The following is a 27,303-nucleotide window of genomic DNA, read 5'->3' as shown; positions in this document are numbered from 1 at the left end:
ATAGAGGTATGTACAAACAAACAAACTTTTCATCTACAGCATTACAGAAGGAGCAAAGTGGATCTATTTCAGGGAGCATGTTTCTTAAATAAAGATTGACTGGGTAAAAACGGTGTAACAGTTTAAAGGACACCTCCTTAACCTTGTTGGTAATTAAATATGTATGAGGTAAAGACCATACGACCTGCGTCAGACATGCTTGTGTCGCGTCTCGGGTGTGTTGCGTCATAAAAATAAAATGTTTAGGTCACGGTGTCGAGTTAAATATAGTTGAATACACATCTTAAAATCCCTTAAAGATCGCATATAAACAGGTGGTACTACAAGCTGGAATTTCTCAGTTAAGCATTGCGATTAAAGTGCGTTATATTTTTTAACGCGTAAATTTTTGTCAAAATAATCGCACGTTATTAACGCGTTAAATCGACAGCCTAATATATATATATATATATATATATATATATATATATATATATATACTGTTTAACAGTGGCTACACACACATTTGCTTACTGTTGAAGCGCAGCTCATGCAAATCATATATTTGCTTAATTTCATATCAGCCTTTTGCATTTTAATCATCACACTAGGACATATTATGATTTTAATTTAATTAATTGTGCATTTATACACTCATTTTATCCCAAATATGTACACATTTTTTGACATTCCGTGCTTTATAGTAAATTAAATTTTTATGACTGGATTCCACGATTCCGTCCATGTATTCCACAACACAGAAATCACTGGGTTCTAGTGTTGTTGCTTCTGTGCTTAGATTGAGTTGGCAACAGCTTTGTGCTCTACCTTCTAAACATGGTGAAATGCTACACAAAACTCTGGTTGCATGGGGTTACTTTACATTTACATTTTACATTTATGCATTTGGCAGATGCTTTTGTCCAAAGCGACTTACAGTGCACTTATTACAGGGACAATTCCCCCGGAACAACCTGGAGTTAAGTGCCTTGCTCAAGGACACAATGGTGGGGGCTGTTTGGATCGAACCAGCGACTTTCTGATTACCAGAAAGTGTGCTCTAGACCACTACACCACCACCACTCTACACTAAAAAATTGTAATAGCCAAACAAATTTGGAATTACGCAAATGTGCAATGGAAGTAAATTTGGAGCACTTTAAATACAACTCTGTCAGCGAACGTTAGCAACGCTTTAGCGATGGGCACAATCTGAACTCTGAACTGTATAACACATTATCAGAGCATGAGATGGATTTTGTGTGTATCAAGCACAGAACTGATCTGAGACCGCTGAAACACTGCATTATAAGCTGCATGTTAAACACACTACAGATCAGTGCAGCGCACATACCAGACTTACAAATACTACTAAACATATGCGGCTCCGTATTTCAGCTTGGGAGACCCGGGTTCGGATCTCGCATTGAAATCAGGAAGTAATCGCGTTCGTATAATCAGTGACGAGTGCGATTCGGAGGTGGCATTTTTCACTCAAACCAGGTTTAGGTTTGGGTGGTACGTTTGATAAAATATGCAACCCTCTTTACTACTGTCACGATTCCTTGTTGTCTGCCCTGTGTTTTCCGTTTCACCCTTCACCGATCACATTCCATGTCACGTTTTCCTTGTTGTCCGCCCCGAGTCTCACTGTCCTTGTAGAAAACTACAATTCCCACAATTCCCGGCCTCCCTCACTGCCTGCACTCATCATTGTTCTCACCTGTGTCTCGTTTAGTCTTTATTGTGTCCTTGTGTATATAAACCCTGTTTGTTCCTCCATTCCCTTGTCGGTCGTTGTTTGCACTGCACATGGATGTTGAAGTTTCACGTTCCTTGTTCATGTTCCCTGCTGTGTGTAGTTCGTTCGAGGATAACCCTGCCCTCTCGTAGATGTTCGCTGTCTGTTCACTCTTTGTATGTATCCCGTGTTTAGTTTATTTTTCCCCTCGTGGATCTTTATTTTGGTTCCAGTGTTTGTATCTGTTTTCTTCCCTTGTCAATAAAAGAACCGCGTTTGGATCCGCACTTCCCGTCTGCCTCTTCCTCACATCATTACAGAACAACCAACCACAATGGATCCAGCGGTTCAACGAGCCAACTATCAGCTGCTCTGTTTAAAGCAGGAGGACCGACCGGTAGAAGACCACATTCGCGACTTCCTTGAGCTGGCGAACGTCTCGGACTTCCCGGACTCAGCCCAGGTGGTCTTCTTCAGCGGCAATCTAAGTAGTTCGCTAAAGGAGCGGTTGCCACCGGCGACGCGCGACTGGACGCTCCGAGACTTCGTAGAGGCGACCTTACTGGTGTGCGGCTCACCATTCACTGTGGGCGTTGCTGAGGAGGACCCTACCTCACCATCCACAGTGGAGACTCTTCAGCCATCCCTGTCGCTCTGTCGCGCCAGCCCCACCTGTCAGCGAGCAAACCCCCGCGCCAGCCGCTTTCCCAGAACCCACACAGTCTACTTCGTCTGCCCAGAGGAGGAAGAGAAGATGGGCTTCCGCTTCCCAGCTCACGCCTGCCACGGTCTGCGAGCCAGAGCCCGCGCCTGCCACGGTCTGCGAGCCAGAGCCCGCGCCTGCCATGGTCTGCGAGCCAGAGCCCGCGCCTGCCACGGTCTGCGAGCCTGAGCCCGCGCCTGCCCCGGTCTGCGAGCCTGAGCCCACATCAACCACGGACAGCGAGCCTGAGCCCACGTCGGCCACGGTCAACCAGCCAGTGCCTGTAGCCTCAGACGTCAGTGAGCCAGCGCCTGTTGCCTCGACCGTCCCTGAGCCAGCGCCTGTAGCCTCGACTGTCCCTGAGCCAGCGCCAGTGGTCTTGACCATCCCAGTGCCAGTAGCCATGACTGTCCAAGAGCCAGTGCCAGTAGCCATGACTGTCCAAGAGCCAGCGCCAGTAGCCATGACCGTCCAAGAGCCAGCGCCAGTAGCCATGACTGTCCAAGAGCCAGCGCCAGTGGCCGTGTCCGTCCAAGAGCCAGCGCCCCCCGAGCCTCCTACGGCTCCGCCTCTCGAGCCTCCCGAGCCTTCCAGGGCTCCGCCTCTCGAGTCTCCCAGGGCTCCTCCTCTCAAGCCTCCCAGGGCTCCTCTTCTCGAGCCTCCCGAGCCTCCCAGGGCTCCGCCTCCCGAGCCTCCCAGGGCTCCTCTTCTGGAGCCTCCCGAGCCTCCCAGGGCTCCTCCTCTCGAGCCTTCCAGGGCTCCTCCTCTCGAGCCTTCCAGGGCTCCTCCTCTCGAGCCTCCCAGGGTTCCTCCTCTCGAGCCTCCCAGGGCCCCTCCTCTCGAGCTTCCCAGGGCTCTGCCTCTCGAGCCACCCGAGCCTCCCAGGGCTCCGTCTCTCAAGTCTCTCGAGCCACCCAGGGCTCGGCCTCTCGAGCCACCCAGGGCTCCGCCTCTCCAGCCTCCCAGGGCTCTGCCTCTTGAGCCTCACAGGGCTCCGCCTCTCAAGTCTCTCGAGCCTCCCAGGGCTCCGCCTCTCAAGCCTTCCAGAGCTCTGCCTCTCAAGTCCCTCAAGCCTCCCAGGGCTCCGCCTCTTAGGCCTCCCGAGCCTTCCAGGGCTCTGCCTCCCGATCCACCCAGGGCTCCGCCTCTCAAGTCTCTCGAGCCACCCAGGGCTCCACCTCTCGAGTCTCTCGAGCCACCCAGGGCTCCGCCTCTCGAGTCTCTCGAGCCACCCAGGGCTCCGCCTCTCGAGTCTCTCGAGCCACCCAGGGCTCCACCTCTCGAGCCTTTCGAGCCTTCCAGGGCTCCGCCTCTCGAGCCTTCCAGGTCTCCGCCTCTCGAGCCTCTCAAGCCTCTCAAGCCTACCCGGGCTCTGCCTCCAGAGCCATCCAGGGCTCCGCCTCCTACGGCTCCATCTCCCGAGCCTCCTACGGCTCTGCCCCCAGAGACTCCAGAGCCTTCCAGGTCTCCGCCTCTCGAGCCTCCTTCGGCGCCTCCTCCCTTGGCTCCGCCTCTTGAGCCTCCTACGGCTCCGCCTCTCGAGCCTCCTACGGCTCCGCCTCCCGAGCCTCCTCCGCCCCTAGAGCTTCCTACGGCTCCCCCTTCCTCGGCTCCGCCTTCCAAGCCTCCTCCGGCTCCGCCCCTAGAGCTTCCTACGGCTCCACCTCCCTTGGCACGGCCTCCCGAGCCTTCCACGGCTCTGCCTCCTGAGCCTCCTTCAGCTTCGCCTCCTGAGCCTCCCTCAGCTCCGCCTCCCGAGCCTTCCTCGGCTCCGCCTTCCTTGGCACCGCCTCCTGAGCCTCCCACAGCTCCGCCTCCTGAGCCTCTAGAGCCTCCCTCTGCTCCGCCTCCTGAGCCTCCAGAGCCTCCCTCAGCTCCGCCTCCCGAGCCTTCCTCAGCTCCACCACCTGAGCCTCTAGAGCCTCCCTCAGCTCTGCCTCCTGAGCCTCCAGAGCCTCCCTCAGCTCCGCCTCCTGAGCCTCCAGAACCTCCCTCAGCTCCATCTCCAGAGCCCACCACGGTTCCGCCTCCTGACCCATCCATGGCCTTACCTCCTGAGTCTGCCACGGCTCAGCCTACCGCTGCTCCGCCCCCAGGGTCTCCCACGGCTCTGCCTACGCCTCCCATGGCGTCGCCTCCCAAGTCTTCCTTGGCTCCACCTTACACGGCTCCGCCAGCCTCCCCAGTGGCCACTCCCAGGCCACCTAAACCGGTCCTTGCCCTGTGGCCACCTCCCGGGCCTCCTAAACCTGTCCCTACTCGGTGGACGCTCCCCAGACCACCTGACCCGGTCCCCGTTACATACCCCCACGGACTGCCTGTCTGCCCCTTGTGCCTCCGTGGCCTGCCTGTCTTGCCCTCTGGGCCCCCTTGGACTTCCTGTCTGCCCCTTGTGCTCCCTTGGACTGTCTGTCTGCCCCTTGTGCTCCCTTGGACTGTCTGTCTGCCCCTTGTGCCCCCTTGGACTGTCTGTCTGCCCCTTGTTCTCCCTTGGACTGTCTGTTTGCCCTGTCATTTGTTTAGGATTGTCTGGAATCCGATCCTTTGAGGGGGGATTCTGTCACGATTCCTTGTTGTCTGCCCTGTGTTTTCCATTTCACCCTTCACCGATCACATTCCATGTCACGTTTTCCTTGTTGTCCGCCCCGAGTCTCACTGTCCTTGTAGAAAACTACAATTCCCACAATTCCCGGCCTCCCTCACTGCCTGCACTCATCATTGTTCTCACCTGTGTCTCGTTTAGTCTTTATTGTGTCCTTGTGTATTTAAACCCTGTTTGTTCCTCCATTCCCTTGTCGGTCGTTGTTTGCACTGCACATGGATGTTGAAGTTTCACGTTCCTTGTTCATGTTCCCTGCTGTGTGTAGTTCGTTCGAGGATAACCCTGCCCTCTCGTAGATGTTCAATTTGCAACTTTCCCGGACTGTAATTTCTGCTCGCTAGCTCACTGATATTGCAGAATCTTAATTAACTGTGAGAGTCAGAAATCGTGATCATGATTAAAATATGATTAATTGTGCAGCCCTACTTTTTTGTAGCATCAGGTTACCAAGTAAGTTTTATGATTTGTTTGTGTTTTTTTTATATGTATATAAAAATATTAAATATCAAAACAAAATAATAATAAATACATCATAAAATAGGTCTTATCATTGAAAAGAAATTCAATAATATGCCAACCTTCTCATGTAATTTTTTTTTTTAATTAGCTAAAAAATGTAATGACTTTTTCTTCCCATATTCATTTATTTAGATGTATTAATATTTGTTTAAGTTCCATGTTTTTTTCTTATTTGATCTAAAAATAAATGTTTGTAGATATTATTTCCCCTACATGTCCATCACCACCTGTCTAGAAAGATTTTTGGAGAACTGTGCACCTTGGGCACTGGGGCTCGTCAGGCGCTCACTTTGTAATCAGTGAGGATACTGGGAGTTAAATTTAGCCCCCTAGCTTGGCTTCCATCTGCCATTGCATGGTTTAGGGCCGTTGCCATAGGAACCACCACTGGGTGCCCATTATTGAGAGAGAGGGAATATTGGTGAGCTTTCTTAAACAAATTTAAACTACATGTTTTAGATTTAGTTAAGTGCACTGTAATGCTTCTTTTTTGTGTATTTGTGGTTTTAACAGAATGAACAAAGCTTTATTCCCAGTTTCTAACAATCTGAGTTTGGCAGGATTGGTGCCCAGTGACCGTACATTGTGAAACTCGCTGATTCTCGTTGGCACATATTGGATGCTTTCATGTTCTCATGTTTCATTTTAGTACTCAGGTGTCCAACTTGCCTAGCAGTGGTTTACTTTTAAATTATAGTTACTTGCAAACATTTGGTACATCTTAATGACAGTATGCTTGACATACCGTTACCTTGATAGCTAAAATCAAATTAAACTAAATTATCCATGATTTGTCCTTTTTCTGACACAGTGCCAGGTTGAGGGTACCATCATGGGTTGAGTTTATTATGAGATTACCTCAACAGATCTCCATGTGCTTTGAGTTAAATTCTAATTCTGACTCATAATAAAGAAAAACAGCTGTAAATATGGTCCACCTCAGAAAGCAGCCAGTCTTTAGAGGACAGATCAATCTATTTTGTAGATGCAATAATTTCAGTAGTTTGCAAGTTAATGTAATCCTGCAATGAGGATAGTGTAAACGTGTTTGACTCGCTGTGTCTGGAGGATGGCTCGAGGCTCGAGACCACCCAGACTTGCTGAGTTATTAATGAATAGATGGGAGGAGTTGGGGTGGTGGAGGGATGCAGGAGGAACAGTCACACCATGGATGTAAGCAGCTGTTTATATTCGCTTACTCTGGCGATGTGATTGGTCATAACTTTGTTATGAAACTTCATGTGTAGCTCGAGTACATAACTGTGGAACAGTAATAGAGCTGTGGTAAAATGAGTCATTATGATGTGCCACTGCTGTGTGTGATTGAAGGTCGCAGTGTTTTTCAGTGGGAGTACAGAACAGGTGGTTCTAGAGAAATGAATGCTTGACTCATATCCAAGTCCAGACAACCAACATGTTTTAGGCCTCCTACACTATCTGTCCAACCTACTTATCCAAACCCAACATATAAAAAGAACAAAACAAAACACAATGACCACCAAAATGTGACTATAAACCATGGTTGTAGTTTTATCTTATCTCGGTGAAAACTGTAGAAAGGTCAGACCTTTTGTTTCAGACCATTCTGTTTTAAGTTAGTAGTAACAATGGGAAATAAAATAAGTTTAATTTATCCTTATGCTATACGTAACAATAACAGAACTGCATGATTAACATCTATAGGCAAATACGCTGTCAGCTATCAGCCCATCCTTGTACTATATTAAGAGTGCACAGGAATTTATGATCAATTTCATTACAACACATTACACGGTGCATAATAAGTTCAAATTATTGCATGTTTTTATCAAGTATTTCATGCTGTCGAGTGTTTAGATAGCCATGAAATATATATATATATATATTTATATATATATATATATATATATATATATATATACACACACACACACACACACATATATACAGTATATATTTCGGTTAAGAAAAAGAGAAAAGTAGCTACACAAGTATGTAAAATTGTGATTTGCCCCCTCGTTTCAGAACATATTTTGTAGAGGGAAAATATAATGTGCACGTATTGTCCATATTTTTTATTTAAGAGTGTAATATATGATTTCAGGTTCACTAATATCACCAGTTCTGTTATATTTTGCCAGATATTCCAATCAGTTTCTTCTAATAACCCCAGATGCAGTAAATTATCATGTTTAAAATGTAATCTATACCACATGCATCACATGGTTGGTGAAAAAGACACTGGTTTTTACTGAGAAACTGCACAAATATGATGCAACTGTTTAGTGAATCCACCCCAAAGATTTGTTTCGAATTCCAATAGCAAAGAACAATCTATCATGACGTTTTTTGGGGGGAATTAATAGTAATTGAAAGATATATTCATGCTTTCTACCCAAAGTAACATGCCATGTTTTCTACCCTAAATAGAATATGAATAAATTCAGTGTTCTTAAATAATTCACCCATCAATATGTTCTATTCTCACCATTATTGGACATCTGTGAACACTTAAGAGTTGGATCCATACAAGCTGTGCTGGAATGCATAGTTGGCAGTGATTTGGATATATACCAGCAGGATCTCCTGCAGATCCACACCTAACCGCCCCCTAAAGCAAAGCGTGGGTGCCAATACCAGCTGGTCAGTGAGTGGGCAGCCTATTTCCTTATTGTGTTCTAGTGGAAGCAGTGTCAAAAGGTTTATTTTCAAGAACACGGATGCTGTCTTAAATTGTGATAAATTGTGTTTTTGTTAAGAACAAACACACACACACACACACACACACACACACACACTCATGTTGGTGCAGCTATCATTATTAATCTCCGTAGACATAATGATTTTTATACTGTACAAACTATAGATTCTATACCCTAAATCTAAGCCTCACAAAAAACTTGAAAATGTCCTTGTAAACCACATAAACCTGCCCACACAACCCACACACACACACACAAAATTATTCATAAGGTTTTTTTTTTTTTTTTTTACAAACAATTTAATCAATACCCAGAAGTATGTTTAGCTAAGATCTCTCAAGATATAGCAACAAATTCAATAAGCCATTTCAAATGACTCTGAATTATTAACTTTTATCATTATTAACATTTAATACAAAGTAAATTAGCATTAACAAAATTTGCTGCTTGATATGTCTTTTTAGGGAGTTTGACAAATCCCAGTCAGTATTCTAAGATAAGATACAATTATATAGTTTTAGTTTTTGGGCATCACTACACTGAATCTGTGTTTTTTTTTCTATTTTAAATCTTCACATTGAAATGACAGTTCCAATTAATTATATTTCTGTTATTTCACAGAATATCTGAAGTGGAAGAGTATCAGAACCAGACAGAGCTTAAACCACATGCTGAACCCAAGGCCTTTAGAACCAGGCAGCGCATTCATTAAAGTGAATATGATTGATGTGGATTTCCAAACAGATAAAAGGAAATAAACAGAAGGGGGCAGATTTAAAAATTGACAATTGAAAAATCTACAAGTTGTAGTGGAAATTCATAGCATTGCTCTGTAAAAGTTTTTCTCACATCAACCAATAATGTGTCCTGACTATTTAAATTGTTACAAATTTGGACAATCCATGTATATGCTGAATGGAATTTAACACATTGCAAAACTCAACTAAATCTACTGGTGATTCGTAAAGTCTGGAATATACAGTACTCTGGCTTTCTCCCATTTTATGGAGGACTTGCATAGCCAGCTGACCACAGGGGAGCAATCTGGAGGTATAGAAAAGCCTCATAATGAGTCTCCAGTGGAAAGCCCCCAGCCACGGTCAGTACCCCAGTTTCATGAACAGAATGAGGCTGCACCATCCAAAACGAGGCGGCACCATTCACAACAGCCTAAACGACTCAAGATTGAGAGAAAGCGTCTCAAGTTACAGAGGAAAACTACTCTTGAAGGGGTCAAGTCACCAAGGGCCTCTGGTAGTTCTGAATGTCTTGATGCTAATATGAGGCAGTCTGGTGAAATCCCATCTGGAACTTCAGGTGCACCATCCTGTTCCATGGTGGAGGCAGTGGAAGGAACACCTAAACAAAAGAGCGAGCGTAAACCTCAAAAGCCAGGAAAATATGTTTGCTCCTACTGTGGTCGAGCTTGTGCTAAACCCAGTGTGCTTCAAAAACACATTCGATCCCACACTGGAGAGAGACCCTACCCTTGTGCACCATGTGGCTTCTCCTTTAAGACTAAAAGTAACCTTTACAAGCACAGGAAGTCCCACACTCATAGGGTGAAAGCTGGTTTGGCTGGAAACAGGGAGGGACCAAGTATGAGTTGTTCAGAGGAGCCTGTTACAGAATCAGATGAAGAAAGCCAACCATCTTCCCCTTACATCTTAGCAAAACAAAGGATGTCCAATCAAAGGCCAAATACAGCAGAAAGGTGCTCTGAGGGACAGTTAATAGGTTTAGATGACTCTCATGCAGTTAAAAAGAGACTTGCAATGAGACTTAGCAGAGGAAGACGTACACCTGTAGGATCATCTGATGATGCATCATCATCATTTGGTCTTAGTAGCAAAGGAAGCACAGAGTCTGGCTATTTCTCTCGATCTGAGAGCACAGAAGTCACTCAAGACAGCCCGCAAAACACAAGTGTCAAAAGCTATGCAGAGGTCATCCTTGGTAAGTTTGGTCGCCTTGGCCATTTACAAAGGAATGCTCATCCACAACATGTGCATCCTGCTGGGCAAGAAGGGAAAATAATTCCATTCACTGTACCCAAAAAGCAAGTAATTGACCACATCACTAAACTCATCACAATCAATGAGGCTGTGGTAGACACCAGTAAGATTGACAGTGTCAAACCCAGAAGGTTCTCACTCTCAAGGAGAAGCAGCACAGAGTTGAAACCATTCTCCTCTAAAGAGCCATTTCTTTATAGTTCAAAAGAAATAGATGTGAGCTCAAAGAGCAGCGGCTCCATTACTCTTGGTGTACCTTGTGAGAAGTTTCAGCACCATTCTGTCAGTATCCAACAACCTGCTGATCCAACATCCACTGCCCCTCTTCTAAGAAGTCACTCCATGCCCTCAGAGGCAAGTGTTAGTGATGTGTCCGAAACTTCTCGCAGCCTTCGCCTTAGCCAATCCTTTGATGACCAGCAACCAATTCAAAATCGGCGTCATGGTATGCTAAGACGACAGACTGCCATTGAATTGCCTGTCGGGGCTGAAATTACTATGGAAGAGCAAACCTATTTTAGCTCACCATTTCATCCCTCTGTTTCTACAGTGCCTGATCACAGCCAGAAAAAAGAACCATTTGAGTGTGATGCATGTGGTATAGATTATAATGACTGGGAGATATATCAAACACACAAGCAACACTGCTGCATGGCTCATCTCTCTCGACCAACTGAAATTCCAGTCTGTCAAGTGGAAGAACCCCAAAAAACACTTACATCTCGTCCTGGTACTTTTGCATTTCGAAAAAGAAGAAAAGAAGAAAGTCTTGAACTTGAAGATCCTTCTTTATCATCAGTTTCTTTTACACCACTGAAAGGGTATACAACATCTTGTGAAAAGCCTTTGAAAGGGACCACTGGATTAAGTAAAGAACATGGTCAAGAAGCTGCTTTGAAAGGAATATCAGTCATACAGCATACTAGTTCATTTGAGAAACATGATAGTACCTTAAAAACTCCGGGAGCAGATGATGGCTCTCTTGATGTCAGTCACTCTTCTCCTCATTTACAATCAAAGTTGCAGACAACAAAACCAACCTTCCGTAAACTTGTACGCCAGCACAATGTTCAAGTGCCAGAAATACTGGTCACAGAAGATCCAAACACCATGGCAGTATCACCCCCTCCAACTGTCCCTAAAATAAAGGATGCTGGAAAAGTCTTGAGTGAGTTTCAATGGCCCCAAAGAAGTCCAACTTTGGCCCAGCTTCCAATTGAGAAGTTGCCACCTAAAAAGAAGCGCCTCCGTCTTGCAGAAGCTGCCCAGTCCTCAGGGGACTCAAGCTTTGAGTCACTTTCCCTGCCTCGTAGTCCGAGTCAAGACAGTTGTATGTCTCACACCTCCAGTCGATCAGCTTCATTTGAGGAGTCTTGCAAAGCTGATGCAGATGTTATACCAACTAGGAGATCACGGGCCATTCATACCTTGACAGTTCCCACAAGTTCTCACAGAGAAATGCGACGTTCTGCATCTGAGCAGGCACCCCATGTTCCTCAACCTGCTAACCTTATCACAGAATCTCGCAGTAAGTCATTTGACTACAGTTGCTTGTCCCCAGATCGGACCCCTGCTGGTTGGAGAGAAAGGCGGAAATGCCTTCTAATGAGGCATTCTGCGGTGAGAGAACCTGAGGAGGAAGACCAACCTTCAAAAGTATTAAATCCAATCTCGCCTACTCAAAGAACTAGTACATACCCTAGCCACAGCCCAGGCATTTCCCAAAGCCACAGTCCAACCACTTCCCATTATATGTCTTCAAGCAGTACTGTGCACTCATTTGGTGAAAAACAGATCATGCTGTCACTGAATGTTTTATCAGAGAACGCCCCACATAATGTGATGCAATTGACCTCATTGGTTCATAAAGAACAGCACACAACAGTGGGAAGTACGCTTTATCCATCAGGTGCTGCCAGAGCTCATTATTCTCCAGTGTCAACAGGACTTAAGCTTGAGATTCCTATGCAAAAAGACATTGAGAATTCTTCTACAAGGCTCAGCCAACCATACCTCACTCATCGCCATCATCAGCATCTAGATTTCGATGTCACTTCAAGACCAGAGCGGCTAAGGCCTTTACCAGTCCCGATAATTCCAGTACGTCTTAATTCACACCTCCTCCCCCATGCTGGCTCCATTTATACCACAGTTTCACAAATATTTGGTGTGAGGCCTCAAGAACCTGGCTCCTCTGGTGTCAGTTCAGTTGCAGTGGTTTCCAAGTATGAAACCATAGACCTGCAATCAATGTGTGATGTATCCAAATCTGCAAATGCTGGGGTGAACAAACATGTGCTGTCCCCAACAAACAATGAGGAGCTCAGTCCAGAGACTGAACAACAACAGAAACGAGTTAAAGAGGAGGAGGAGGACAATAACCGGGGAAAGGAATGGGGAAATTATGACAATTTGATTGAATGCAAGAAAGAGGGAAGAATGTGTGAGCAAAGTGTCATCTTTCCAACAGACAACAAAGAACCAGCATGTGCTACTCTTAACACTAACCTTACATTTAGATGGTGCTATCTAAACTATATAAAGCCCAATCCATCCATCCAGAGTCAAGACCAAAACTCAGTTTATTCCTCATGGTCTACAAGCACTCAAAATCCTTACCCTCCTGGCCTAACAAGCAAGGAAATGCTGTCCCTCTTGCACTGCAGACAAAGACATGAACCACTCATCTACACCATGGCGGCCATGTCACCCTCTCTGGATATAAAACAAGAGATACCTGACTTCACAAAGCCAAATGTTACTGAGGTAAATTTAACATCTATTGCATTAATTGTCAGTGATGCCTGATTGACTGATGTGCTTGCTATTGATATTATTATATTTGGGGCTGGCCAAATAACCAAAGAAAAATGTGTGTGTTTACTTAACTCAGTATCTTTATAAGGAATGCAAGACGTTTAGTAATATGAAAGGTAATAGGCCTACAAATGTGACAATTAGCTCAATTAGCTCACAGTTAACTTTTTGTATTTTTTTTAGGGTTGCATTTGGCCTGTCCAAGTAAATTAGTTTTAATGCTATCTGCAAAATGTTGAATGAGACTTCCCCATCTCTGTCTCCCTGGGTACCTGGAGTAGGGTTGGTGAACTTGCCCGTGTCTCTCCCGAGTGTAGGTATATGCTACTCAGCCCACAGAACCGAAAAAAGCCCTGCAAGCGGAGTTGACAGAGGTAGAAAAGGAATCAATGGAGGAGAAGGAGGATCAACTGTCTACCTCCAAATGCACCTCACGGGTACAGATTTGTGAAGGAGGGTATGTCACACTTTTACACACTTCTATGAATGTAGATGTACAGTATATCTTAGTTGCACTGCTTGCAAGGCAGCATTGTATTGAAATTCTTCTTTTTTATCTTTACAATTTTCTACCATTTTGATTGTAACTTAAAAAAGCTATTCTGCCACGCTTTAATAGCTTGATTGCGTTTACGTTGTAGAACTACGAGCCATTTATCTGTTTATGTGTAAGAATGTGTTTTGGTCTTTGGTTTGGTTGTGTGGTCACTTTGGTCTGTTCACATGACCTTCTAGATGATTAGATTTCTTTTTTTTTTTAAATACGACTTGTATTCCTTAAAATATGGTACACAGAATAAAAGCCTTAAACCTAAGCTACTGTACTTTTACCCTTCTTTCTCAGATCTGCCTGCTATAATATTTGACTTTTATCATGATACCTGCACTGTGGCCTGTGCTCACATGTGCTGCAGCTTTCTGTCAACAGTTTGCCAGTATTTCGGGCAGTGTTGTTCTTGCCCCACCGCAGGAGATCTGTTGGTTGTCAGAGCCAACATAGACCGTCTGTTACACAGTTCGAGCCAGGAAACTACCTAGCCTGGTGGTCACTTCCTGTGGAACCCCACAGATTCCCATTTACACCAAACTGCATCAATGATTTTGGTCATTGAGCTGAGGGTATGGTGAGATGGGCGGGAGGCAGCACACTCATGTTTTAAGGTGTTTTTAGATTAATGGAAACCAACATGGGATTTAAAGCACAGTGTATTTTTTTTATTTTTTTTTTTCAGAATTGTCAGATTGTATGAAATGAGCCCAGTGAGATCTTGGACAGAAGCCAAGGCAGACTGTGCAACATCAACAATCTGTTATGTCAGATTCTTATGATATTCATATTAAGACAGCTGGTCATGACTGACAGCGATGACTGGAAAATTGAAAGTGTAGCCTACTGCACAAACCCAAGCAAGCCCTTGCCTTAATGTTGCCAATAGTTTGCATTTAAAGATGTCAGAGTGTCTGAGAAATTCAGACACTGTCAGTTCTTTGTCTGAAGCTAAGGCAATTAATCAGCGGTTGGTGAGCATTTGTCATCCGATTTTGTCAGATGAGGGAAATAATTATTTACAATTGTACATTTGACAATTGAAGATAGAAGTTCTTTACAGTAAGACATTATTCTCAGGGAAAGGGAGAAGTCTAAATAATATGAATGAATATAAAATTATGAATCAGTCTGGCTAGAAGCCATACTTAAATGAACTACAAAAGAAGTCAGACATGATACTACAAACAAGAAAGGACATTTTTCAAGGTTATGTATTCTGTGACTTAGTCAGTCGTAACTGAGATCAGTTTGCAGAGACAAGTCTTCCTAACGATAACCATCTGTGGCGTTTCTGTGGGATTATGGCTAGTGTGAACCCTACTCGTGACACACTTTAATATACTCTTCACTTCAGCCATGAAATTGACTCATAACTGACTGTGCTGTTCCATATCATCCATGTCTTATCTTTGGGGAGTATTAAAGACAGAGTCTGGGACAAATGTCTGTCTTGCGTTATCCAGAGCCAACAGGTCTCTCCAGAATGAGGAGACTTAAGGTGGTTAAGGTGGTCTGTGCATCTTAAAATGGAAGCTCTGAGGTTTAAGTTGATGTATGAGGGGAGTGATTTTGCGTGAAGGCTCAGAACACTGATGGAGTCAGCGATTCAGGTGGAGGGTAATTATGTGGTTTCTGGACAGATTTATTCCCACTTAAAGCACATGTTATGAATTTCAGTGGTGTGCTAAGGCAATCATCACTATAACTATTGCTTGTACTTAGAATTAGAGATTTGGACAAAGCCTTAACATCACATTGCAAAAAGATAATATTCTTAATCATTATTTTTGTCTTGTTTTCCAGTAAAAATATCTAATCATCCTTAACAAGGTAAATTTACTTGACATAAAATACTAAGTCTTGTTGTCAGAGAAATCTAAAAGAATGTATTTATGCTCAACCCTTAAATTAAACAGTGTTTTGCCAAACATTATTACATACATTTGGTCTTTAGCATGCATTCTGGCATGCATATCTATCACAAATGGATATACAAAGTTATAGTGTTAAATTTTCAAAACAATTAGAAAATAGCCAAATGGAATATATTCTGTTATATTTAGATGTTTTATTTTTCATAACAAAGAGATGATTATAGATGGAGACTGACAACGGGCATGATGTGTGCATTAAGGAATATACAGTATGTATCGAAAGGGAATTCCGATTACTGCTGGTCTAGGATCAGCTTCCCCACCTCAAATTCAAACCTTAATTACTAGTGAGAAAGGAGCTGACACTAGATCATTGGCTGCAGACGTTTTTCATTTTTACAACACTTGAGCTCCTGCGGCTGATTGCTGCATGCATGCACAAGGAGAATGTCGTCATTTCTGAAATAATTGTACATTTTAAACAAATATTAGATAAAGTAGTGTAATTCTTGAATTCAAACATATTTACGTAGTAGATTCTGACGGCATTGAAAACAAATTCATCCAAGTTTGTAATGTTCCTTTTAAATTGTATACCCACTCACATTTAAATTAAAATATGTCCCAATCATACATAAAACAAGACACTGTATGACTTTGGTGAAAATAAATTCTTCAGACACGTTCCTTGAACTTGTGAAGAAGACTCTCTCCACTGGATTTTATCTTAACTTCAAAAACGTTTCAAGTCATCATTGCATGACGTTGTCGGTGCGAACCGCTTATGATTATGGCATATGTGAGGTACAAGCATTCCTTGTCAATTTCATTTTGCTGGGTCATGAACGACATTATATACTTTTAGTAATCAAGCAATGAGAAAAAATATAGATGTTTTTTGCAACTTTGGCATTTTTCTTATTTGTACTGTACACTATTAATTAGAGAAAGGTTGAGGAATACCAAAGAGTTGGGCAGGTGTGAGCCAAAAATGGATGAGGTAAAGGGGCTGGAATGAGGTCCTGGGTCACTAAAAACCTGGCATATACATTAAAGGGTTAAAACAAAACCCTTTGGTATTACATTTTATGTATATATGTACATTTTAGTGCTGTCAGTCACTTACATTTTTAATCGTGATTAATCGCATAGTTGTTTTGTAGTTAATCGTGATTAATCGCAGATTTGAAAGTGCTGAAATTTGACACTATATATACTTATTTTCTTGTCAAAATGCATTTATTTTCATCTTGGCAAACAAAAACAAAAATATATTTAGCAATATAATGCTTTATTAACATTTTCCAAACAAAGCTTTCCACAGTATAAAGATAGAAATGCACTAAAATATCACCAATTCAAGTAACATTAAATGTTTCTTAGAGTCTAAGTGGGAGTTTGACTAATAGAAAGAACTAGTTTCCCCATTGGTTGCATATTCATTAAAATGGGCATTAAATCTCCACTCAAATTAGGGATTTATCAGAAAACTAAAACTTTTTATTCTGCGTTTTGGTGATGGTTAACTTGATGTGCTTCTGTGGTAATTAAAGTGTGCATTACCTAGGCTGAAAAATACTTGATTTCTATCACAAGTTCCATCAGGGATTGTTTTGTACATCAAAAAGCACTAAGAGCTCCTTTCTCCAATCATTTTATCACTGATAGGGAAGCACTGTCAGAGATTCTTTTATTTACTGAGATAACAACCTCCACAGCTCTATCATAGAAGAGAGCGTAACAGTCAATTAGAGTACTGCCCATATAATGTCTATTGGACCACCGTGTTATGGTATTTTATGCTAAGATTGAAGGCTCATCTTGGTAAGGGCTCTGGTCTGCTGACATGGAACATGCCTCACAAAAAAAGAGATCTCAGAATACATACGATCAAGAATTGTTGCTTTGCATGGAATACTATGGAAAGGGTTACAAATTTATCTAAAAGAGCTTAGATTTTCATCTGTCCACAGTTAAAAAAATTGTCTATAAATGGAGACAATTTAGTACTGATGCTACTCTCCCTAGAAGTGGCCGTCCAGCCAAGATGACACAAAGGGCACATCGTAAAATGCTCAATGAGGTAAAAAGAACCCTAGAGTGACAGCTAAATACTTGGAGTCATTGGAAGTGGTTATCCTCTCAGTTCAAGACTGTCTACTAGGCTGTCCATGGCAGGACACCACAAAGGAAGCCTCTGCTTTCCAACAAAAACATTGCTGCGCACCTGAAGTTTGCCAAAGACCACATTGACACTCCACAACGCTACTGGGAAAATGTTTTGTGGACCCATGAAACTAATGTTGAATTGTTTGGGAAGAACATGCAGCACTACGTCTTGTGTAAAAAGGGAACCACATACGTACCTACATGAAAACATCATACTAACAATGAAGTACAGTGAAGACAGCATCATGATTTGGGGCTGCATTTTTGATTCAGGGCCTGGACTGCTTGCCATCAATGAGGGAAAAATTCATTCCCAAATTTATCAAGATATCCTACAGGATGATGTGTTCAAGCTTAAGCTCAGTAGCAGTTGTGTGATGCAGCAGGACAATCACTTATAGCATCAAAGTAAATCCTCTACAGAATGGCTTTAAAAAAGAAAATTCACCTTTTGGAGTGGCCCAGTCAGAGCCCAGACCTTAACCCAATAGAGATGCTGTGGAATGACCTCAAAAGAGCCATTCAGACCAGACATCCTAAGTATATGCCTGAGCTGAAGCAGTTCTTTAAGGAAGAATGGGCCAAAATTCCTTCTGAACATTGTGCAAGTCTAATCCGCAGCTACCGAAAATGCTTGGTTAAGGTTATTGCTGCCAAAGGAGTAGTGACCAGTTATTAAATCCAAGGGTTCACTTAATTTTTCAGAATCACAATCAGAGTCAGAATAAGCTTTATTGCAAAATGTTCTCATGTGCACAAGTAAATAATAACTAGGTAAGAGTATAAATAGACTTACAAATAATAGGACATATAACAGAATGCCGTATGTACATGTGCAAGTGATAATGTATATGCAAGGTAGGGGTATGTACAGTTATTTAATTAAATATATTAATTTACATATGTTCATGAGATATTAATTGATATTATTGCACTGTGGGGGAGTCCTGAAGGTAGTTAAATTGTTCATGTGGAAAATGGCCTGAGGGTAAAATCTGTTCTTGTGCCTGGATGTTCTGGGGCTCAGTACTCTGTAGCATTGAACAAATGCCAGCCAGAGGGCAACAGTTCAAACAAGGAGTGGGCAGGGTGTGTGGGGTCCAGAGTGAATCTACCTGCACGTTTCTTCACTCTGGAGACATACAGGTCTTGGAGGGTAGGAAAGGAGGCACCAATAATTCTCCCAGCAGACCTGACAGTCCATCTGATTTGGTGGCAGAACCAAGCCAGACAGTTATAGATGTACACAGGACAGACTCAATGACGGCTGAGTAGAACTGTGTCAGCAGCTCCTGTGGCAGGTTGAACTTCCTCTGCTGGAGAAGGAAGTACAACCTCTGCTGAGCCTTCTTCACACTGGAGTCTATGTGGGTGTCCTACTTTAGGTCATGAGAGATGGTAGAGCCCAGGGACTTGAATGACTCCACTGCTGCCACAGTGCTTTTCAGGATGGCGTGGGGGGATTTACACTGAAGTCCACTATCATCTCCATTGTTTTGAGCGTGTTCAGATCAAGGCTGTTGTGACCACACCAGACAGCCAACTGTTCAACCTCCCATCTAGATGCAGACTCATCACCATCCCTGATGAGGCCGATGTCCGTGGTGTCATCTGCAAACATCAGGAGCTTGATAGAGGGGTCCTTTGCAGTGCAGTCATTCGTGTACAGGGAGAAGAGCAGTGGAGAGAGAATGCATTTCTGTGGAGCATCAGTGCTAATAATGAGGGTCCCAGATGTGAGTTTCCCCAGTCTCTGCCTATCTGTCAGAAAGCTGGTGATCCATTGACAGATTGGGGTGGGCATGGAGAGCTGGTTCAGTTTGGTTGAGAGAAAATCAGGCATGATGGTATTGAAGACTGAACTGAATTACAGGCTTTTAGTTTTTGCTTGTAGTTCGGGAGAAGATGATCAGAGATTCCCAAAGCTACTCGAGGGACAGAGCGAAATGCATCCTTTACAGTGGTGTAGCAGTTGTCCAGTATATTTCTGTCTCTGGAGGGGCATGTGATGTGTTGTTGGTATTTTGGCAGTTGACGGGTGAGGTTAGCTTTATTAAAATCTCCCAGAATAATGATTGTCCAGGATGTTGTTGCTCCACGTCTGTGATGTGATCAGCCAGCTGTTGCAAAGCTGTGTTCACGCATGCTTGTGGCAGGATGTACACACCAGAATAAACAAGGAAAACTCCCATGATGAGTAGAATGGCTTACAGTTGATGAAGAGCACTTCTAAATTAGGACAGCATATCTTCTTCAATGCTGTTACATCTGTACACCAACATTCATTGATGTAAAAGCATGTCCCACCTCTGCCTCTCATTGTCCCCGATGATTCCGCAATGCGATCCACTCTGAACAGCTGGAAGCCCGGCAGATATAACACGCTGTCCAGGATGGCTTCATTCAGCCAGGTTTCTGTGAAACACTGAGCAGTGGAGTTATAAAAGTCCTTATTTGTTTGAGTGAGCCAAAGCAGTTCATCCTTTTTGTTGGTGAGGGAATGGACATTTGCCAGATGAATACTCGGCAGCGGAGTCCTAAAGCCGCATTGACGAATCTTCACAAGCGTGGTGGCTCGCATCCCCTGCTTGCATCACTTGGAGCACTTGTAGAACACCGCTGTGCCTCCAACTAAGATGTCTAATAAAATGTCAGAATAATCAAACACCGGCAAAAAATTATCAGGTATGCTCTGCTTAATATTCAGCAGTTAATCCCTGGTGAAACTGATCAGAAAAGAGGGAAAAAACAAAAGTAACAAAAACGCTAGAGAGCTCCACACAAAAAGCAGCCATCCATGGCGCCATATTACATTAAATTACATCTTTAAATTACCCAGCAACATCGAAATTTGTCTTAGCACTGTGAATGTTTAATGGGATGAGTTCAATAAAGACATGAAAGATTATAATTGTTTGTGTGTTGATAGCTTAAGCACATTGTGTTTGTCTAAACTTGTGACTCACTTCGCGCTCGCGTTGTGTGCCCGGGTCGCATGCCGGGGTCGTGAACTGTCTTCATGTTGTGCTGGGGTTCGATCACTTCGGTCTAAGGTGTCAAGTGTGTGTGTGTGCCGAACTCTCTCACAGGTGTCCTGTCTTATTTTTGTCGGCTGTTGCGTGCATCGCGTGCCGTTTTCCTTGTGATGTACACTCAGGTTTCGTTTAGTGTGAGAATGCATGGCATCGCTTTGTTTGGCATTGCTACGCATTCTCTTGTCTTGTTTGTCGGTTGGCATGGGCGTATATTGCTGTATTGTCTTGGCGATGTAAGCTCATGCCATTCGGGTGTATTGTTGTCTTGTGAGAGCACGTGGCTTTGTTTTGTTTCTGTATCGCCGCGTGCCTCTCAGCCTTACGTCATACCTCGCCTCCTTGTTTGCCCATTATTAGTTTATTAGTCACACCTGCCCTGTCTTGTTAACTTGTTGATTTCTCTCCCTACTTTAGTCTCCTCTTTGCTGTCCGGTGTAGTTCGTCTTGTTTGTTCCCCTATGTTGGTCCAAGCTCGGTCTGGTCAGTCCTGTCCCCCATTCTCCTCTGCCCCAGCCTGGATTGTCTGTATCCCCACAGGGTAGTTTATGTTTGTTTTTCTTTCCCCTTGTGGGAGTTTAGCCTTTGTTTTTGTTTAAATAAAGCCCCTTATTTTTTAACTCTGCTTTTGGGTCCTGCCTCTGCTTATTCATGACAAAAACTGTAAGAATCAAAGCTGTGTCTTTTGAATCCACCAAATGATTGGCATTCAGGTATGAATGTTTTGGAGATAATTGAAATAAAATGTGATATTGTATCATTAACACTAGTCAGTTATTTGAGGAATATAATGTTAACAAATGGAAAGTGTTTCCAATATAGAATCTTGCACCACAAAATAAATAGCTGAAAAAAAAATGAGTCCCACAAAATTAAACTGTAGTTGTTATTTTTAAGAAAGCTGGCACACAGTTCTTGATTTGTACTCGTGTTATTGGTTGTGAGCAGCTGGTTGGACCAGGGTTTCCCTCCCTCTCATCTGTTTGCATTGGCACTTGCGCCTGGGCTCTGGGCACAGAGCGCCAATGCAAGAAGCCCATTTTTGAGCTGGGAGTGTTGGTGAATGGGGTCGGAAGGGAGGGGAGACCTAGTTCTTGACATTATAAATGGTCCTCTGTTTGAGGTCAAGTGGAGGCCCCATTTTGGGACTTTCTGGACACAAGCAGGGTGAACACCCAGCCAGACTACCCGTGTGTATGTCTGTGGGTAGGTGGAGGGAGTGTATGATATATATGCATGTGTGGTGTCTGAAAGAGGGTCTGTGCCAAGCATATCAAGTTATTTAACAGCACCTTTAAAATCATAAAGTGCAGGTGCTATAGATCCGGGATCAGATCTCCCACACAGACCTGTGAGATCAATGTATAGCCCTCTTTATGTGCACATTCCAGCCTTGTGGCTATGGGCTGCTGGTATTTTAATTAACCTAGAGGTGATGTTGAGAATTTGCAATGACCATGTCAGCTTAAATGTCTATCTGCTTTTTTAGATTGCATTATATTTGTTGAACTCATTAAACTGTGAAAAGCATGTTGTTAGTCTGATATAATTAAACATTTTGTTGCACGCATACTAAAAAATGAAAATTCTGTCATCATTTTCTCATCCTCATGTTCTTCCTTCTTCTGTGAAACACAAAAGGAGAAGTTTAACAGAGTTGCTTTTTTCCATACTGTGATAATGAGTGGGGATGGAGACTGTTCAGCTCCAAAAATTATTTAAAAAAGATCAGTAAAAATATAATAAATGTAGGTTATCCAGCTCACTTTTCAGTAACTTTTATTACAAGTACCAAGTATTAATTATTCACCATTATTATTTTTTTGTCCATATCTATTAAATGATACCAAAATAAATAAATGCAGTTCACACGAAATATTTCATTTGCTGAGTTCAGTTACTGAAGTGAGAGTTAAAGCAAAAAATTTTATTTGGTGTAACCATCCAGAGATATTAAAAGCTGAAATTCTTGAAAAGTTGGCACAAGTAGTGCAGAATAATCTTGTATTTGTATTTCTTAAAAAAAAAAAAAAAAAAAAACAGTGAATCCATTTAGCTTTAAAATATGATTAATATTTGAAATAATATTTCCACCAAAACAAATTCAGGTGGTGTAACCAACGTGTAGGTAGGCATTCTTGTCATGCAAAAAAAAACAAAAAAAAAAACAGTGAGGACACGTTTACACACTAATGTTCTCAAGTTTTAAAAAATACTAGAATTTTGTAAAATCACTAAATACATTTTATATGAAAAGACACATTTTGTCCAGGTCATATGGAGTAACCTCTATAAAAATGTCTTAATATTCTTGACTCAAAAAGTTATGTTTTCAATTAAAAAAAAACGCATGGAAAAAAATACTACATTTCTATGAACTTGACAAGTTTTAAACAAGACTTTTTTTATTATTAAATTTTTTTTTAATAAAAATTTTCAAATTTTTGAGGAAAATTTATATCAAAGTCAAAGTGTTTTTAATTGTCGTTCAACCGTATACAGTTAGTACAGTACACGGCAAAACGTGCAACTTTCCTCCAGGACCATGGTGCTACATAAAACATCATAGGACAAACACAGAACCACATGAGACTTCACAGACTAAATAACATTTCTACATGAAGTGCACGTGCAAACGTGTGCAAAAAGTACAGTACAATAATTACTAAAGGAACAGGACAATAGGCACAGTGAGAGACAGTGCATTGCCGACCAGTACACATTTTTAGTCTGAGTTGTGCAAAAAGATGACACTTTCTAAAAATGCCAAATGTAAACATAACATACTATGAAATAGTGTTCTATGGACATAGCAGTTATTGAGGTAGCAGCCAGGTATAACGTGACAATGAATTAAATTGCAACTCTGGACATGTGCGAATGTTGTTGGGTGTATAGGTGTGTGTGTGTGTTAGTCCAGTCTCTGAGTATTGAGGAGTTTGATGGCTTGGGGGAAGAAGCTGTTACACAGTTTGGCCGTGAGGGCCGAATGCTTCGGTACCTCTTGCCAGATGGCAGGAGGGTGAAGACTTTATGTGAGGGGTGTGTGGGGTCATCCACAATGCTGGTTGCTTTGCGGATGCAGCGTTTTGTGTAAATGTCTTTGATGGAGGGAAGAGAGACCCCTATGATCTTCTCAGCTGTCCTCACTATCCTCTGCTGGGCTTTGCGGTCCGAAACAGTGCAAGTCCCAAACCAGGCAGTGATGCAGCTGCTCAGGATGCTGTCAATAGTCCCTCTATAGAATGTGGTGAGGATGGGGGGTAGGAGATGTGCTTTTCTCAGCCTACGAAGAAAGTAGAGGCGCTGCTGGGCTTTCTTGGTAATATAGCTGTTGTTGAGGGACCAGGTGAGGTTCTCCACCAGGTGAACACCAAGGAATTTTGTGCTCTTGACGATCTTCACATAGGAGCCGTTGATGTTCAGTGGAGAGTGCTCTCCTAAAGTCAACAACCATCTCTTTTGTTCAGAGACAGTTTGTTGGCTCTACACCAGTCCGTTAGCCGCTGCACCTCCTCTCTGTATGCTGACTCGTCGTTCTTGCTGATGAGTCCCACCACGGTCGTGTCATCAGGGAACTTGATGATGTGGTTCAAGCTGTGCATTGCTGTACAGTCGTGAGTCAGCAGAGTGAACAGCAGTGGACTCAGCACACAGCCCTGGGGGACTCAATGTGGTGGTGGTGGAGATGCTGTTCCCGATCCGGACTGACTGAGGTCTCCCAGTCAGGAAGACCAGGATCCAGTTGCAGAGGGAGGTGTTCAGGCCCAGCAGGTTCAGCTTTCCAATCAGTTGCTGAGGAATGATTGTGTTGAATGCTGAGCTGAAGTCTATGAACAGCATTCGAACGTATGTGTCCCTTTTATCTAGGTGGGTGAGGGCCAGATGGAGGGTGGTGGTGATGGCGGTGTCTGTTGAATGGTTGGGATGATACGTGAACTGCAGTGGGTCTAGTGAGGGGGCAGCTGGGTCTTAATGTGCCTCATGATGAGCCTCTCGAAGCACTTCATGATGATGGGTGTGAGTGCGATGGGACTGTATTCGTTGAGGCAGGACACTGAAGACTTTTTCTGCATGGGGATGATGGTGGTGGCACTGAAGCACTTTGGAACGACGGCGCTGCTCAGAGAGATGTTGAAGATGTCAATAAGAAGATCTGCCAGCTGGTCTGCACATCCTCTGAGCACTCTACCAGGAATGTTGTCTATTCCAGCAGCCTTCCGTTCCTCATATCACCCGTGGTAAGACAGAGCAGCTGGTCATTGGGTGGAGAGGTGGTCTTTCTCGCCACTACATCGCTTGCAGGTTCACTACCTTTGAGGGAGTCGTAGGAACCTTAGGCATGTAGCCCGGTCGGGGTCTTAGGATGATGTGAGCATCTGCCGGACCAGAATCCAGGCAAGTGTCACTGACAAAGAATGCTCGCAGGTCCCCAACCCTCTTGATGGAAGTGAGCGCAATTAAAAGGGCCATCTTTAAGGAGAGGGCTCTAAGCTTGACGTAAACCATCCAAGGGCCAGATATGGAGGTTCCAGAGATGGTGAGATAGGTGCGGATGACAGAGGGTGCCCTGTCCCTGAGAAAGGAGGTGCCTTCTCAGGGGAATCTGCCAGTGAGGTGCTGTCGCGAGGAGCATAAGATCCGAGGGCCAATAGGGGGCCACTAGGGTGAATTGTTCCTCTCCCTCCCTGGCCTTGCACAGCACCTGTGCAAGTAGGCTCACTGGGGGAAATGCGCATTTGCGCAGCCCCCGGGGCCAGCTGTGTGCCAGCACATCTGTCCTGTGGGAAGCCTCCATTAAGGAGTACCAGTGCGGGCAGTGGGAGGTCTTTTGGGAAGCAAACAGGATCACCTCTGCTTTGCCGAACCGCTCCGAAATCACCTGGACCACCTGAGGGTGAAGCCTCCACTCTCCGCTGAGCGTGCCCTGTTGCGACAGCATGTCCGCTGGCGTGTTGAGGCTGCCCGGGATATGAGTGGCGTGTGGCAACCTGAGTAGTTGCTGACACCAAAGGAGGAGATGTCAGGCGAGTTGTGACATGTGGTTGTGACAAGAAGTACAGCGAACAACTCTAGGCAGTTGACGTGCCAACGTAGGCACAGTCCTGACCAGGAGCCACATGGCACCCCAACCCAGTTTGGAGGTGTCTGTGGTGACCACGACACGTCTGGACACCTTCTGTAATGGGACTACTGTCCGCAGAAAACAGTGGTCTGTCTAAGGGTTGGATGCCTGGTGGCAGAAAGAGGTAATGAACACACTCATATATGTGCTGCAGCACCATGCCCATCTCAGAACTCGAGTCTAAAGCCAGTGCTGAAGCGGTCTCATATGCATAAACCCAAGCGGCGCAGCTGCTGCTGAGGATGTCATAGTTCCAGAGCATCTGGAACCGCTGCAGTGGAATCGCTCCTCGTTTGTGAGGCGCTGTCGTTAAGACTGAGTCTAAATCCATGCCGAGAAAAGAGATGCTCTGAATGCTCCACCGGGGGATGGAGTGGTCCAGATACCAACTCCGTAGTGGCCATCTCGCTCCTTGGTTTTTTCATCTCAGGAACGCTTGGGAGCCTTCTGGGTCCCGGTAGTGGTTCATGAGATGGGGGTGTCAGCTTCCTGCGGGGAGCTCTACGCTGAGGCTGAGAGCTGGGCCCAGGTTGAAGCGGAGCTGCCTGTTTTTTAGAAGCTGTAGGGGGACGCCTTCGGCAAGCAGAACGGCGGCGAGGCATGATGTGGGATATCTGTCTGCTTCCTCACTTCCAAAGACTGCTGGGCAAAGTCTTCATTGTTGTCACCGAATAAGCCGAACTGGGAGAAGGGGGCGTTGAGAAAATGGGCTTTGTCGGGGTCCCACATCTCGACCATCTCTGCCATCGAGGGTAGTGGGAGTGGAGGAGCGAGGAAGCCGGTTTCATAAACACTTACTTGCCGGTTATCCGATACGCTGTAGCTTGGTCCTCTGCCACTCCCCCACCCTCTAGTGGACAACTGCCACTCCTCCCTGGGCGGATCGGAGGCAGTCCTCCATCCATGGCAGAAAAAAGGTTGGGAAACACTGAATTAGCCGATGAAAGACGATATCCTTGCACCTATATGGGATTAAGAGAAAGCGGTTTATCACACACAGATTTCTCCCGGAAAATGCGGCTTAATGTGGCCATGTAAATTTATAAGTGCTGTTCTTTCAGGTTTCTGAAAAGTCGCAAATGTCATAAAATGGAGCCCAACAACAAGTCAACACAGGAAAAAAATTCTACTTTTCTGCAAGAACAGTGCAAAAAGCACATACATTATAAATTATACCCATTTATACACACCGATGTAAAACATAGACAGTATCTCACGTTCGAGCCACATGTATTCAGAAGTAAAGAGTACGCCGCTTATACAGTGCATGTAAAATGGAAAAGCTGCTTTCTCTCAATATCCCACTTACTCGCAATAAAACGTGGTAATTATGGTCTCTTGCGTGTTTGGAAACCAGACGTGATGCTCCAGTTTCAATATGCCAAAGTTTGAGAGCCAAAGCAGAGGGGAACATTTATTGTGACAGAATTTTTATTTTGAGTGAAGTATTCCGAGGGGTAAGACTATTAGGGTACATCGATATTTAATAAAAGTAT

At 43.9% G+C, this 27,303-nt stretch overlaps 1 protein-coding gene across 1 annotated transcript in view; it reads left to right on the top strand.

The window, feature by feature from the left end:
- The first annotated feature begins 2,054 nt into the window (after positions 1–2,054).
- LOC127619678 (transcription factor HIVEP3-like) overlaps positions 2,055–27,303 on the top strand; it is a 43,125-nt gene continuing 17,876 nt past the window's right edge. The window contains exons 1-3 of the mRNA XM_052092630.1: positions 2,055–2,450; positions 9,194–13,006; positions 13,375–13,514. Coding sequence (XP_051948590.1) covers positions 2,055–2,450; positions 9,194–13,006; positions 13,375–13,514 — 4,349 coding nt within the window. The remainder of the gene's footprint in view (positions 2,451–9,193; positions 13,007–13,374; positions 13,515–27,303) is intronic.

The sequence above is a fragment of the Xyrauchen texanus genome, chromosome 26 (assembly GCF_025860055.1).
Source record: "Xyrauchen texanus isolate HMW12.3.18 chromosome 26, RBS_HiC_50CHRs, whole genome shotgun sequence".
In the NCBI taxonomy this organism is placed as follows: domain Eukaryota; kingdom Metazoa; phylum Chordata; class Actinopteri; order Cypriniformes; family Catostomidae; genus Xyrauchen; species Xyrauchen texanus.
Note: the sequence above shows the minus strand (reverse complement) of the source record. Positions and strands in the feature narration are given on the sequence as shown.